A 17242-nucleotide genomic window follows, 5' to 3' on the forward strand; every position below is an offset into this window, starting at 1 on the left:
ATAATATTAAAGCAGCATAGATGTAGCAGAATGAAAGGAACAAGAGGTTGGAGATAAGTTTCCCAAACTGCTTTGTGGGTAAATGTCTTTCACTATTTGGGGCTCAGCCATGCTGATCCCATACCCACATGACTAATCTATCCTTAGTTAACTTATCTCAGCCAGGCAGCAGTTGGGGCACTGCAATTGGCTTCAGCACCCCTGGGTTAGGAGTGTGGGGAGTATCTCAATAGTAGAAATCCACTCTTGATTTCTAACCAGTGACCTCTGCTGGAAAGGTGCCCATGTTTAGTTTAGGGTGATGACCTGACTGAGCTAGGCTATACAGCTCAAATAACCCCATGACCTAGTTCCCAAAACGTTGGTCTCCCTCCAGGACCTCCTTCAACTGGCCGTACTTTATGCACAGGACTACAGAATGATCAACACCAGGCTATTCAGACACAAGAAGGAGGGGAGCAGAACTAAATCCTGTTTAAGCTCAGCAGGAGTCACTAGACTGTGATCGAGCAGAAACCCTCGTTGATTTTTTACTCCCCTTCTGAGCTCAGTGGATCAGTAGCTCAACTAACTCATAACAGAAAAGATCTAGAACTTGGAAACTTCCTGCTCTATAGGACTCCATTCCAGTGAGCAGCTCACTGTAGTTTGCAGGCTCTGGATGTTATAACAAGTCCACCAGTACCACAGAAGAAATGTTGCTTCAGTTTCTGGTTGTAGGATTAAATTACCATCCATCAAACGTTTTCTTGAATTTGTAATAATTCTCTTAACTATCAGCTTTGGGTATTATAACAGACTTAATCCATAGGATGATCATATTTATCTTGTACCTCTCCTATGTGCTAAGATTTGCTTGCCTGAATTTTTAAAATGGTTGTAGGCAGCATGCATGTACAGAATGCACGTGATTTTCCTTTTCCATTTAAAGACATGATGCCACCTCATTGAGAAGTTCTTGGACAGTTTTAGCTACTGTAATTTGGTCCCAGTTTTGCCACCAGGAGCAGTTCACTTTGCAAACCTCCTCAACATTTTTTTTCCTGTTTTGTGCTTCATGTCAGAAATTTTGATTCATATAAATTATTTACATTAACACGAGGGGATGTTATGATCTTATATCTATACAGTTTCTTGTTTATTAACCTAAAGTATTTTGAAAGACAAGAATATTCTTAATTAATTACAGCTGTAATGTGGCCGAGCAGATGAAACCAGACTATATGGATTGAAGATCAGCCAAAAAAAAAAACTCGCTATAGAATAATGGTCATTTCCATTTACAAAAACTGCCTGCATGGTATTTTAGGAGCAATATTCTACTGAATAATGAAAGCCATTTGAACTCTAATAGTAACAGCTTACCCAGCCTTCAAAAGTTTTTGTGCCATTTTTCAGCAGTTCCTCGAACTGCAAGGTACAATTAGCCACAAAGTCATCGTATCCGATGGGGGTGTCATGGAAAACGGTCAGTTCGATCTCACTGCTTCTCCAGATATGGGTGCTGAAGTCCTCATTAAAAGTAGGTTGACTGGTTTTCTGTTTAGTGACAGTCTGTCCAATTCTCCGGTTGTCTACCTTCACCATCACATATGGATCCAGTAACTGGTAATTTTTGCTGGATATTGAATGCCTTAGGGCGCATCGGGTTGGTTTCAGATCCACAGCCTCTCCGATCTTCACTTTCAGAGATCCACTGAAAACCACCATTCTTGGAGACGCAATCTGTGCGATAACACTCGGCTTTCAGAGGGAATCGCGAGTAGCGGTTATTATTCCTGTAACAGATCCGAAAGTCAAAGATAAGAGATAGTTAAAAGTAGCAAAACTACTAGAAACAATCAACTTAACCTGACCGCGGAGCAAAACTTTCATACCGAATGTTGCAAGAATAGAGAATCTGGATTTTGCCCGAAGTTACTTCTTCATTTGCCCTTCTTGCCACCTAATAGAGCGAGTCCGGCAGGAGTAAACATTGCAGGTGTCTGGAATTTCCTCGCACGCTTGAAAGTCCTTTCTTGCTAAAGCAGGTTTCTGTGGAGTTGATTCCACACTTCCACCCAGGGCACTTTAGTTTTAAATAGAGATCTTCAGAATGACGGAATGATGATCGGTATTGCCCTGCTCCTCTGCCCTGAGTTGTAACACTTTCCCGGAACTGTTCAATCTGAGCGATCGGGAGCCACTCGCTATTTCATTCCATTTGGGCACGAGAAGCAGGAAGCAATCAATCGTCAAATTTCCGTATGGCAATTGCCGAAAGTGTTGGGTTTTTCATTAAGTAACACACACCGAAAAAGCCTGTACTATCTTAAGGGATGCGTTTTTGAATTAGTGACTCAATCTTTACTAACAAACCTTGTTAATATTTTTTAAAACAATCACATTTATGCTTATGTTATTTTACTTGTATATTTTGCAAAGTATTCTGGGGTTGTAGTCTTGCCTTTCTTTTGTAAATGATGAGATTGAAGACTCAGAACTACAACTCCCAGAAAGTAGAGCTTGTGTCAATCATTGGCGTTGCAAATAGCCAATTACAACCAGCTTTAATTGTGATTGGCTGAGAGGGTGCAATATTTGACGACTGACTGCTGAAGAACGAATTGTGTCGCCCTATCGATGATTGACAAGCACTTCCCCTGCCTCCGCTGAGGGGGTGGCAGCACTATAGCTTCACATGTAGGGTGCGGTTTACTGGTCCGCTGACGGTATTGGGTGAGACAGGGACATTTTTCGTGCAGCTGCGTTGTTTTGTTCAGTGCAAGTTTATTAACAAATATTATTCCCTCATTCGGTGAGCCTGCAAGTAGCCAATTTCAAGTGGCATGGTCCATAGCCAATAGCAGAACCTCCTCCCCCCTCCAAGCACCATCAAAAAGGAACTCTGATAGGTTTCAGTAAACCTTCAACCAAAAGTTTGCTACCTTTTAATGAAACCCTACTCTCTTTAACCCTACTCCTGTGGCTGTGTGGTACAATCACACTGGGGTTGTAAATAACCAAAAAACCTATCAAACTCCATCTCATTTCAAAGACTGCTCTTGCAAGACACAGCGAAATGTCAATAAACTAACTCCATCACATAAGTCGCAAATGCCGAAAATAAGCAGCAGTTTCATCAGCATTTGTAAAGAGAAAGATGTAGACCCTTCCTCAGAATGGATTTCTACATTTGCAGTACTTTTTTCTTTTTCATTGCAAATTTACCATTGCGCTTTGACTACACTACAGATGTTACAAAAGGAATATTTCTGCTGACAGAACATCTTTAAAGCACAGTATAAAGTCAAGATACATTGAGACCAGCCATGACACCTTACAAATATCATGAGAATTTGATCATATAACTGCTGATTGACAAAGTTAATAAGTATGGTAAAAGTTATGAGTCATATGACAGTGGCACAAACATATATGTGAGATCTGATGTTCTTGTAAGCAAGAAAATTAGTTAAAAGTGGAAGCTGTTTTGTAATGTAACTTTATGAGGTGCTTCCTATAGAAAGTTAAATTTATTACTTGTTGGTTTTCCTCACAACAGTACTGCAAATGCAGCAAAATTAGTCACTGAGGCACCCGTATTAGATCCCAGCCCATTCCAGCTTATCCCATTCTTTAGGCTAGAGTGTACATGTCAGTGCATGCAGACTGTGCACAGTTCTTTTTCAGTACACTCTTGCATCATCTGTCCTGAAAATGGCAATTCATGTTGGGGCAGGGTTCCCCAAGCGTCAAGATTAGTTAAAATGCTGGTTGAAGGAGGTTCAGCAGATGCAAGAATAACGCAAGAGGAATTGAAGATGGTATTACTCACCGACAGTTATACTGCATCCAATGTTCAAAGATACAAATAGCAAATTAATCTTTTCCGGGTGATAGTGCAAATTTTGATATTGCCAATGTATTTAGTGACTTTACTGTTTTAGCAGCAGTTTCATGCTCAAAACAGCAGGACACTGACAATGAATGCAGCACAGAGACTGTCCTGAATTTAAAACAAATCCAAAAAGATATCAAATGCAAAGAAAAAAAAATTAATTCAGTAAGCACCAATAACATCATCAGAAAATCAGAAAAGTGGGCTAGAGCAATGATTTCACCCAACAGTGTTTGGGCGTGGAATTAACATGCGGAGTTTAAACCGAAGCCCCCTGCATTGATGGCATCTGTAACAAAATTAATTAGCTTTCTCTCACAAACAGGCTCATTAACTACTCCAAGTTGGTTTCTTGGATTCTATCATCATATCTAACTGTTTAAACAGAAACATTTAAAAGGGACTATAGGACATTAATGGCAATTCTTTATAATGATTTAATTTTTAAATTAATCCCAAATCACATTTAACAGGCCAGGATTTAAGAGATATTTTATTTTAATAACTGATATGCAGTAATTTAATCTGGATTGTAATGCATGTCAACGGGTATCCCAGATATCAGAAATCCAAAAGGAGAAACAATGGGTATGTCATAATTATTTGGGGGATTTCAAAATCTGAACCAATTTTCAGGGCTTTTAGATTTCATGCATTCCTTGGTTATGCTCCATATACATAGTGCAGTGAATGTCTCACAGCTTGTGGCACCAATCATGAATGCACCATCTGCTGGATTTGGAAATCACTGCACTGTTAACACAGGATTGAACACTTTCTTGATGCAGGTTGGCTCATTTCCAAATATATATTTTTTAAATTATATAGAGTTATTGTCCACCTCTCTGGTTTTAAATAATATTAATAATAATAGAACAATAGCCTAAAACTACAAATTATTCAGATTTTGTTTACAAGTAGAATGGGAATAGTAGTGGCAAGTAAGAATTTCCATATAAAAGAAAGAATAAAGTGCCAAGTGAAACAATGTTCTTTCATTTTTGTGCCCATTATTTGTGAATGAATATCATCTTACCTTTGTAGCCAGTATTAAGGTCGAACAATATGAAATTGTAGCACAGGTTAAGTGCAGGATAAGTGTTCTTTCTATTCTATCTCTATCAATGTCTTAACCTCAGGCTAATAAACTCATCCCTACAGCGCAGTGCACAATCTCCCTACTTTTCATCCTTTTAGACTCTTAGTAGTAAAATTAGCAAAATAATGCCACTTAATGTCAAATTATGTGCGGTTCTCCACTAGGGACTTTGATTTACTGGTTAACATTTTCAGTGAGGACTCCAGCAGATGACAGAGAGGCAGGATTTTCATTCCACCAGTATGAACCAGTTTCAAGCCTATGTCCTAAAGGTGAAATATTGTATGTCAGTATGTCACCCAATCCTTTAGTTTTCCTCTCTTTGTTTGTTTAAAGTAATAAAAAAATCCTGTAGTGTTCTTTCCATGCGATTTCATCATGTTCATAAGCTGTTCAAATTTATGTAAGTACATGATGAGCTGATTGGTATAAATTATTTACAATGTGCCCAATGGATACATTTTTACATGAAAGAGACAGTAAATTGTCATAACAGCCATCATAAAAAGATGAGGAGGCTTTGCATATTAAAAATAATGAGCAGATGGCAATTGCTGAATCAATCGTCAATCAGTAATGGTTCAGTATATTTTTCTCACTCATATTTACATGTTTCCTTTTTTTCCCCAACTGCATTCCCTTTATTTCTGAAACAACTTACTTATTGCTGGGTCACTGTTACATTGATGTCGGATGCCCCTAGTATCATGTCCAAATGGGCAGTCTTCATGTCCTTCTTTGGCCTCCTTATCTTGAGAGACAATGGATAAGCGCACCAGAACTTTCAAACAAGCACCAAGACGTAGCTTGGCTGGTGGTGAGAAGGGCCCTCCCCGTCAGATCCTTCATGCACACCCGAAGTCTCGCCCCCTCCGCACAGTGCCCCCGCGTTGGCTGTGGTGGGGAAGAGACGGTCGCCCACCTCCTCCTGGAATGTGCCTTTGCAAAGCAGGTGTGGAAAGAGATGCAGTGGTTTTTGTCAAGGTTCATCCCAAGCAGCTCTGTAACACAGGAGTCTGTGCTCTACGGGCTGTTCCCAGGGACGCACACCGAGACAAACATCAACTGCTGCTGGAGGACTATCAATTCGGTGAAAGACGCCCTTTGGTCTGCCCGAAACTTGCTGGTCTTCCAGCGCAAAGAGTTGTCCACCACCGAATGTTGCAGACTGGCACATTCCAAGGTCCAGGACTACGTGCTGAGGGACGCACTAAAGCTTGGGGCAGCCGCAGCAAAGGCTCAATGGGGAAAGACCACAGTGTAAGGTTCCCCCACCAAGCTGGACTGAGGGGCTGAAACCATGGAAAGCCCCTCGAACTGTATCGTTAATATTCTCAATTGCTGTAAATGTAAAACTGTAATTGACATGACAATTGTGAAACGGAAGGGTTGGGAAGAAACTCATGACATTATTGAAAGAAACTGATCTCTTTTGCAATGTTTGTATTTTGTCGTGCTGTTTGGAAACTGTTTGGCAATGTAATTTTTACAGATTTTTATGAATAAAGTATATTTTGGAAATAAAAAAAAAAATAAGCGCCTGGAGGTGGTCAGTGGTGTGTGGAGCAGCGCCTGGAGTGGCTATAAAGGCCAATTCTAGAGTGACAGGCTCTTCCACAGGTGCTGCAGAAAAATTTGTTTGCTGGGGCTGTTACACAGTTGGCTCTCCCCTTGCGCTTATGTCTTTTTTTCCTGCCAACTGCTAAGTCTCTTCGACTCGCCACACTTTAGCCCTGCCTTTATGGCTGCCCACCAGTTCTGGCAATCACTGGCAACTGACTCCCATGACTTGTGATCAATGTCACAGGACTTCATGTCGTGTTTGCAGACGTCTTTAAAGCGGAGACATGGACGGCCAGTGGGTCTGATACCAGTGGCGAGCTTGCTGTACAATGTGTCTTTGGGGATCCTGCCATCTTCCATGCGACTCACATGGCCAAGCCATCTCAAGCGCCGCTGACTCAGTAGTGTGTATAAGCTGCAGGGTAGCGTCTCAATAACTACCCAACTTTAACCCAACAGACAAACTGGGAATTGGATCTAGGATCCTTTGAACTCTCATGTTTACTCAGTGACTTTCTATGGAGCTTCAAAATTATTAGGCACTTTCTATCTCTAATAATTGAACAGTGGTAGAAGATAATTATTAAGATACTACATTAAATAAGATTGTCACTTTCATGAACTACGGCGATATCACCATATCTCATTCTTATTTCTAGAAATATTTTTCTTTGAAAGATGGTTATTAAAAAAAAATTCAAAACAATATAACCCATGTTATAAAACTGTAGAGTAATTAGCACTCATGGTGTCTGCACTGCAACTAATCCACAGGGGATGTAGCACATCATTAAATCCATCTCATTCACCTCTTTACCAAATTAATTTATTATATATGACATATAACATTATGAAAACCTGTGGAATTTAATTTGTATAATTGGCTATAACTTAGTCCCAACTTCATCAGTTGTTAGGCCAGTTCTCTCACGGGATGTAAATGTTATCCCAACATACAGCTTCTATTCATGAATTATCTTTTAAACTTATATTCCCATCACTTTAAGATGAAAACTTCTTTATTGAAATATTATCTATTTGTTTTGTATCAGTTGTTATGTTGTCAGTACCAGGGGACTACTAGTCTGTTGTGTATTTTCTTTATTCATTCATGGGATGTGGGCATCGCTGGTTAGGCCAGCATTTATTGCCTATCCCTAATTATCCTTGAGAAGGTGCCTTCTTGAACCGCTGCAGTCCATGTGTATGTGTTTGATGAAGCTATCAGCAGTAAATTCTGAATGTCTAGTACTAATTACTGTACGTTGACATTTCCCAGCAATGCAGTACTGATTAAATTCTTGTTTTCTGTAGAAAAGGTGTCACAAAGTTATGACATTATCACATATTTACGGGATGAAGCATCCAATTGCTCAATTGTTACATCTACTGCCAAAAAATCTTTGCCTTTTAAAACAGTAACAAGTGAAACGGTGAGTCATATGCTTTATTATTTTACATGATTATGTTTATTATTTTTTAAAAATCATAATTTAAGTTACATATTTGATTGTTAAAGCAGTAAATTTAAATAAGTTTATCTAATTTACCAATGGAGATTGAATTTGCTGGTGTTAAGAATGAGTGTGGGATGAATATTATCCTCGAGGCCTTAAGGTAGTTATTAAATATCTTGGTACAACCACACTTTAAGGAATTAAAATGAAAGAGATTAAGATTAACCACAAGTATTACTTTTAAATAGAAAACAAGATGATGCACAAATGGTAGAATGACTCTGATGTTGTTACTGTGAAATATTTTCCGCACAAATATCTTCCCCATTGTAATATCATATTCATAAAACAAAGGAAAAAAGACGCACAGGACTGAATTTTATTCATGTGCGCTCCGCTGCGACATGTTTTGAACTTGGTGGCCTGCTGACACGGAAGTGCTGCCGAACAGCCTCCGCGGTATTATGCGCAAGGGCTCATTTAAATAGAAGGGGCGGAGTGGCCGCCCTGATGAGATAGAGGGGGCGGCCGCCGCGTCCCCGACAACGGTGTCTGGCGCCAACGTGCAGGTGCCGACGCCATTTTTAAAGGGCTTCAAGCCCTTCACTTACATTTCAGTATTTAAAGGGGCAGGTTTTGAAAAATGTTTGAATAAAATGTTATGCACACTTCAAATCTCCTCTCCAACCCCTCAATGAATAATAGGTATTAAAACATTAAAGTTGCCATAATAACCTTTCCCCCCCCGAATTTTCTTTCCTTTAAGCTTCAACCCCTTCCCACCATCCGCTCACCCAATTGCGTTCGTTTTGGCAGTGCACCACCCCCCCCCCCACCCCAGCACTGAAAATGTTATTCCTCCCCGCTCTCCTCCAGCTTCTCGCTTCGGAACTCCGTACCGAGTTCTGAAGGCGCGCAAAGTACAAACGGCGGCCATAAAATCGGTGTGGGACGGCCGCCGCCTGCAGGTCGGGTTATTTACATGTCATTACTGTGCATTCAAATGATGAAGGGCCCGCGGCCAGGCTGTGGGGGGAACCGCACCGAGGTCTCCCCACCGTCAATAATTTGTGGCGGGCCCTTCTTGACGTCGCGGGGGGAGATGGGCCTCTCTTCGCAGAATTTTACCGGCCCCCGCACCATGACCCGCAGCGACGAGGGGCCAGTAAAATTCAGCCCATAGAACTGGTGAAGTCTCAAGTCCAAATTCTGGAATTTGGTTCAGAACGTAGATGGTTGTCCTCAGTTGCCTAGTGAGGTTTATGTTCTGTCCCACTCGCCTCTGAACATTAATCTGGAAACCATTGAGATATATCTGATATCCAAATCCAAACTGGTATCCTTACACTTATGGAATACTAACTAGTATGACAACTGGTAAAGAGGGAGTTCAAACTGATATTAATCTTTGAGCTGTTGAATGACAAGAAGCCCTCCTTCTGCTGGCCAGCTAGCAGAATGTGTGTTGCTGGCTAGCTCAGGGTTAGTGTTTCAGAAGGACAGCTTTGCCGAACTACAAACTTCAGCAAGTAGGTCATTAATATTATAGCATGGTTATTTCAAAACATTAAGACTATAAATATTACTTGTAAGGGGGAAATTATTAGGTGTCACTTCATTTAATTATTCAGTATTAAAAATCTTAAAGGTAATTTAAAGTAATCCCGATAATATAATTGAAAATAAATTGCAGAAAACCTGCAAGGGGAAGCTGGAAACAGAGCAATTTCAATCCTTCCTGGATTAAGTCTCTATTACTATACTCGCCATAAGCAATCATTATGACTGCGGTAAAACTACATTTAAAACAGTGAAAATTAAAGGACCATCTGGTGAAACAAGCTGCTCCATTTTATACAACTTAGGATACATTTTTATATAAACTGTAAATATTGTCTAATATACTTTGTCTCAGTTCTGTCTAGAATTATAAATAAACTCACATACTCACTAATAGCACCAACTCAGCAACTTGGAGCAAAACCTGAAGCATACCACAGGAGGGACTCTTACTGTGGTAGCTGCAGAATTTAGAGTGCCTGATTTTCCCCAAAGCCAGCTGGAAATAGGTTGTTACAATTGGCTTCAGTCTCATAGCCTCAGCTAGGGAGAAGTTTGGCAGGAATACTACTCCTCATCATTAGCCAGTGACCTTTGTTGGAAACATGTATGTGAATGTCAGGTGGCAGCAGGATCAAGGATAGCTGTGTTGCTGCCCTTTCCCATTGGTAGAATACCCAAATGCTACACTCGTGTTTTACATTCAGCTCCAACTATATTTCTTCAGACAGTGTCTATTAAAAAGACTATGCCTGGAAATTAGATGGTAAGGAACTAGTGTACCAACAACAACATTTATTTAGTGCAGTAAAACATCCCAAGGCTCTTCACAGGATCATTATCTAACAAATGTTAACTACAAGCCACATGAGATATTAGGACAGAAAAGAGAAAGACTTTAATGAGTGTCTTAAAGGAGGAAAGAAAGGTAGAGAGGCAGATAAGTTGGAGATAATTCCAGAATTTGGGGCCTAGACAGTTAAAGGCACAGCCACCAATGATGGAGCAATTATAGTCGGGGATGTGCAAGAGGCCAGAATGGGAGGAGTGCAGAGATCTTGGAGGAGGTTACGAAGATGGGGAGGGACAAGGCAACAGAGGGATTTGAAAGCAAGGATAAGAATTTTAAAATGGGATCATTGCCGGACCGGGAGCCAATGTAGGTCAATGAATACATGGGTGATAGGTGAACAGAACTTGCTGTGAGTTAGGAAATGGGCAATTTTAGATGACCTCAATTTAATGGAAGGTGACAAATGGGAGGTTGGCCAGGAGTGCATTGGAATAGTCTAGTCTAGAAGTAACAAAGGCATGGATGAGGGTTTCAGCAGCAGTTGAGTTGAGGTAGGGGCGATGTTATGGAGGTGGAAGTAGCTGATTTTGGTAATGGCGCAAATATATAGTTGGAAGTTCTTCCCTGTGTCAAATATGACACCAATGTTGTGAGCAGTCTAGTTCAGCCTCAGATAGTTGCCAGGGAGAGGGATGGAGTTGGTGGCTAGGGAAAAGAGTTTTTGGTAGGAACTGCGGACAATGACATCTGTCTTCCCAATATTTAGTTGGAGCAAATATCTGCTCATCCAGTATTGGATATCAGACAATCAGTCTGATAATTTACAAACACTGGAATGGGTCAAGAGAGTTGGTGGTAAGATAGAGATGGGAGTCATCAGCATGCATGTAGAATCTGACATGGTGTTTTCAGATGATGTCAGCAAAGGACAACAAGAAAAATAGGAGGTAGTTCATTGGGGGACACCAGGGGTAAAGGTGCCTCAGGAAGAGAAGCCATTGCAGGTGATTCGACTGGATAGATAAAATTCAGCCAGAAGTGCCGAGTGGATGATCCATCTCGGCCTCCCCCTGAGGTCCCGAGCATCACAGATGCCAGTCGTCAGCCAATTCGATTCACTCCATCAGATATCAAGAAATTGCTGAAGGCACTGAATACTGCAAAGGCTATGGGTCCTTACAACATTTCTTCAATAGTAGTGAAGACTTATGCTCCAGAACTAGCTACGTCCTTAGCCAAGCTCCAACACTGGCATCTACCTGACAATGTGGAAAATTGCCCAGGTATGTCCTTTGACCTCGTCAGCAGACGTGGTCTCTTCAGACTACTAGAAAAGATTGGATGTCCACCAAAGCTACTAAGTATCATCACCTCATTCCATGACAATATGAAAGGCACAATTCAACATGGCAGCTCCTCATCAGATCCCTTTCCTATCCTGAGTGGCGTGAAACAGGGCTGTGTTCTCGCACCCACACTTTTTGGGATTTTCTTCTCCCTGCTGCTTTCACATGCGTTCAAGTCTTCAGAAGAAGGAATTTTCCTCCACACAAGATCAGGGGGCAGGTTGTTCAACCTTGCCCGTCTAAGAGCGAAGTCCAAAGTACGGAAAGTCCTCATCAGGGAACTGCTCTTTGCTGACGATGCTGCTTTAACATCTCACACTGAAGAGTGCCTGCAGAGTCTCATCGACAGGTTTGCGGCTGCCTGCAATGAATTTGGCCTAACCATCAGCCTCAAGAAAACGAACATCATGGGGCAGGACGTCAGAAATGCTCCATCCATCAATATTGGCGAACACGCTCTGGAAGTGGTTCAAGAGTTCACCTACCTAGGCTCAACTATCACCAGTAACCTGTCTCTAGATGCAGAAATCAACAAGCGCATGGGAAAGGCTTCCACTGCTACGTCCAGACTGGCCAAGAGAGTGTGGGAAAATGGCGCACTGACACGGAACACAAAAGTCCGTGTGTATCAAGCCTGTGTGCTCAGTACCTTGCTCTACGGCAGCGAGGCCTGGACAACATATGTCAGCCAAGAGCGACGTCTCAATTCATTCCATCTTCGCTGCCTCCGGAGAATACTTGGCATCAGGTGGCAGGACCGTATCTCCAACACAGAAGTCCTTGAGGCAGCCAACATCCCCCGCTTATACACACTGCTGAGTCAGCGGCGCTTGAGATGGCTTGGCCATGTGAGCCGCATGGAAGGTGGCAGGATCCCCAAAGACACATTGTACAGCGAGCTCGCCACTGGTATCAGACCCACCGGCCGTCCATGTCTCCACTTTAAAGACGTCTGCAAACGCGACATGAAGTCCTGTGACATCGATCACAAGTCGTGGGAGTCAGTTGCCAGCGTTCGCCAGAACTGGCGGGTAGCCATAAAGTGTGGCGAGTCGAAGAGACTTAGCAGTTGGCAGGAAAAAAGACAAAAGCGCAAGGGGAGAGCCAACTGTGTAACAGCCCCGACAAACAAATTTTTCTGCAGCACCTGTGGAAGAGACTGTCACTCTAGAATTGGCCTTTATAGCCACTCCAGGCGCTGCTCCACACACCACTGACCACCTCCAGGCGCTTACCCATTGTCTCTCGAGATAAGGAGGCCAAAGAAGAAGATCTCCTGTGCACAAACAGTAGGGCAATCCAATCCGACCAATTACCACCACATTAGACTACTCTCGATCATCACCAAAGTGATGGAAGGTGTCGTCGACAGTGCTATCAAGTGCCACTTAAACAACATCAATGCTCAGTTTGGATTCCACCAGGGCCATTCCGTTCCTGACCTCATTACAGCCTTGGTCCAAACACAGACAAAAGAGCTGAACTCAAGAGGTAAGGTGAGAGTGATTGCCCTTGATATCAAGGCAGCTTTTTACCAAGTATGACATCAAGGAGCCCTAGCCAAATTGAAGTCAATGGAAATCAGGGGGAAAACTCTTCACTGGTTGGAGTCATACTTAGCACAAAGGAAGATGATTGTGATTGTTGAAGGCCAATCATCTCAGCTTCAGGACATCACTGCAGGATTTCCTCAGGTTAGTGCGCTAGGTCCAAACATCTTCAGCTGCTCCATCAATGAGCTTCCCCCCATCATAAGGTCAGAAGTGGGGATGTTCGCTGATGATTGTATAATGTTTAATACCATTTGCAACTCCTCAGATACTGAAGGAGTCCGTGTCCATATGCAGCAAGACCTGGACAACATCCAGTCTTAGGCTGATATTTTGCAAGTAACATTCATACCACACTAGTGTCAAGCAATGAACACCTCAAACAAGAGAGAATCTAACTATCTCCCCTTGACATTCAACAGCATTACCATCGCTGAATCTCCCAATATCAACATCCGGGGGCTACCATTGACCATAAACTGAACTGGAGCACTCACATAAATACTGTGGCTACAAGAACAGGTTGGAGGCTGGGAATTCTGTGGCGAGTAACCCACCTCCTGTCTCCCCAAAGCCTCTCCACCATCTACAAGGCACAAGTCAGGAGTTTGATGGAATACTCTCCACTTGCTTGGATGGGTGCAGCTCCAACAACACTCAGGAAGCTCACTCCAGTACAAAGCAGCCCATTTGATCGGCACCCCAGCCACAACCTTAAACATTCATTCCCTCCACCACCGACGCACATTGGCAGCAGTATGTACCATATACAAGATGCAGCAACTCACTACTCCTCCTCTGACAGCATCTTCAATCCCGCGATCTCTTCCACCTAGAAGGACAAGGGCAGCAGATGCATGGGAACACCACCATTTGCAAATTCCCCTCCAAGCCATACACCATCCTGACATGGAACTATATCACTGTTACTGCATTGTCTCTGGGTCAAAATCCTGGAACTCCGTCCCTAACAGCATTGTGGGTGTAACTGCACCAGATGGATTACAGCAATTCAAGAAGGCAGCTCACTGCCACCTTCTCAAGGGCAATTAGGGATGGGCAACAAATGCTGGCCTTGCCAGCGACATCCCACAACCTATGAAATGAATAAAAAGAAACTTAATGCATTCATCTAAAATTTTTCTATCTACTATTTTAGATGTCGTATTAATCCATTTAAAGTAAATGGCTTAAGCTTCTGCTATAATATCAAAGACTTGTCATCATTTAAATCGTAGGTATGCCCAATATTCAATAATTCACTTTATGGCTGGGGATAGAAACTAAAGAGCATGAAAGCAGAGTTTTCAGAGACAAAGGATACAGAAATTAATGAAGGCACGGCATTTATTTTCTGGGTGTGTGTGGGTGGTCTGGAGGAATGCTTCTCACGATTTAGTTAATTTTCTAGCATTTTGGAGTTTATTGCAATTCTGCCTTGAATGGAATGGTTGCCGATATTTTAAATATGAAAATAAAAGTGCTTGCACAGACTTCAATGCAACCTTACATGGTCCCATTTCTTTCTTTGGGAATCTAATGCCAGATGCATCATATTAATTAGTGAACTGAAACCTTTTGAAACACAGCCTGCAGTTCAGTCTGCAATTAAAAGACAAAACGGATTCACCATCAGGTGTGGACTAACGCCCAGGCCTATGGGGCCCACGTCAGGGCCTCAATCAAATAGGGAACCATTACCAGCATCCCTGTGCAAATATGTTTAGTGTAATGTGTGCAATGTATTGTGATATGATTTGTTTTATTATTAATACAATGTGTAAACATTCTCCAGGCCTATTTCTTCACACATTTTATTGAGGTTGTGTTTTAATGGTTGGGCCGTGCAAGGGTTGAAGGAGGAGTGCCAAATCCGCTTGGTTTGCAGGGCCCCATGAATTCTTAATCCTGCTCTGCTCACCATCACACCTGCCGTCATCCCAGACTCCATGAGAGGAGAGAAATAGATAATAGCAAAAAAACGAGCAAGAGAAATAGGGAGAAAGAGGAAGAGAGAGGAAAAATGAGAAAGTGAGAAAAAAAGAGAGAAAATATTTTGTTCATCTTTGCTATGTCATCTGGATTGACAGGAAGCTGAGTGGTCAGCTGGCTAAGAATGACTCCTTAAGGGGCATTAATGACAACCCAGGCACACAGCTTTGAGCTGACTGTTCCCATTTATTCAAAATCAAAATTGTGGGAATGTGGCACGGTTGAGGGGCACAGGGTAGGGAATTGAATGAGAAGGCAGAGGGATGAGAAAAGAAATAAGCAAAAATTACAAACTGGAAAAAAATTACTTTTATTGTAATAAAATACCAATTAGCAATTTTTAAGCCAAATTCTAACCTCATTTTGATCTAAATTTCTCATTTTAATTCTAATGCTTCTAGAAAAGGAATACCTCTATAGTCAGTGTGCAGTCTTTTCCACAGCTGTTTAATATTTAGCTTTTGCACCACAGAGCCCACTAAACAATTGAAGGTGTCACATTCAGCACTTACAATCTAATTTCAGTCTTGCTGTTGTATGCTCTTCTTTTTCTCCAGTCTCATTCAACGACTGAATATTGTTTTGAAATATTGAGTTTCAGTTGAAGCACCAATCTATAATTAGTCTTATTTTAGCAATAAACAGCAGTGTGGACCTTATCCTGAAGGCTGCCATCTGTTTTTTGTACAACACAACCACCCATTGAGCCACGAGAGATCCCCTGCCGCTACCAGGCAACCAGTTTTATTGATTTTTTTTCCCCCTGACCCTTTAAAGAGATGAAAGTTCTTAAAAACTTTTTGATGGTTTGTGTTAATGAGCTAAGCAGCTGTCGGGTGAGTGAAGGTCATTCTGAAATGAATTACACAAGGGGAACACACCTATAAGTTGTACTGGTGTGGTGTGGCGATTACTAGGTGGTGACAAGCCCTCAAAATAATCACCTAAAAATGCGCTGTGAAGCTTTGAATCTCACAGAGTGATAATACGGTTAATAGTTGATGGGTTGCTCACTGGTGTCTCTGTACCAGAGGTGTTAGCCCTGGCAGCTAACTCTTTTGCTGGCATGAACTTGCAGATAGGACCGAACAAAAAGCTTCCAGTGTGGTAGAACTCTAAATATTGTTTAAAATAAAAAAGACTTGCATTTATATAGTGCCTTTCACAACCTCAGGACATCCCCAAGCACTTTACAGCCAATGAAGTACTGTCGAAGTGTAGTCACTGTTTGCAAAGTAGTGTCATGCTAGGTCCCCACCTGCCAATAATGAGGCACATTAATTTTGTCATGAACATTGATTTTAAACTGTCACTGGAATGAAGAAAGGACTTGTTAAACAGATCTGCCGTGACTGGAAAAGACATTTACATATTAACAGACAGTGATTGGAAAGACAAAGGACCATTCCCTGACACATTCAACCCACAATGGACCTTGATCAGGTATTGTGTGTAAGAGGAGAATTCCAGAGACTGCTAAGGTGATACAATCCAAGACATGGTCAGACCACATGACTAACCTGCTTGGAAACCAAGGTTTTTCTGAATTGTACAAACAGTTTGAACTGAGAAAGTCTGTTTGCTCCTGAACTGAGAAGATCTCTCCTGTCTGCTCCCATCTCTTTCTCACAAGCCTCTGAATCCACTGAAGACACATGAACCCCAAGAAAGAAAAGTGTCCTACAGCGAGCAAGGTTTATGAAGAATACTAGGCCCCAATGAAAAGCAAGATCTACCTATAATCAAGGATTCTACAGTGAGCTCGAAGAACCGGAACAACAACTCTTCAGATATTGCCTCAAACCTTTCCATTTTATTTTTCTTGTGCTCTTTTCTGTCTCAATTTGCTTTAGTGTATCGCAAATGCATGCTAACATGGGAGCATCGTGTATCCTTAGGCATCAACCGAATTAGAATTTAACTTCAAGTTTAATAAATTTCAACTTTTTTTCTTTAAACCTAAGAAAGCCTGTTTGTGCTGGTTTCTTTGCCTTATAATTGG

At 41.7% G+C, this 17242-nt stretch overlaps 1 protein-coding gene across 1 annotated transcript in view; it reads right to left on the reverse strand.

The window, feature by feature from the left end:
* Nucleotides 1–2459, reverse strand: part of prkcha (protein kinase C, eta, a) — a 223200-nt gene extending 220741 nt beyond the window's left edge. The window contains exons 1-2 of the mRNA XM_068038782.1: nucleotides 1878–2459; nucleotides 1366–1778 (exon numbers count right to left, since the gene is read on the reverse strand). Coding sequence (XP_067894883.1) covers nucleotides 1366–1710 — 345 coding nt within the window. The 5' untranslated portion in view covers nucleotides 1711–1778; nucleotides 1878–2459. The remainder of the gene's footprint in view (nucleotides 1–1365; nucleotides 1779–1877) is intronic.
* Between the last annotated feature and the right edge of the window lie 14783 nt (nucleotides 2460–17242).

The sequence above is a fragment of the Heterodontus francisci genome, chromosome 9 (genome assembly GCF_036365525.1).
Source record: "Heterodontus francisci isolate sHetFra1 chromosome 9, sHetFra1.hap1, whole genome shotgun sequence".
Classification (NCBI taxonomy): Eukaryota; Metazoa; Chordata; class Chondrichthyes; order Heterodontiformes; family Heterodontidae; genus Heterodontus; species Heterodontus francisci.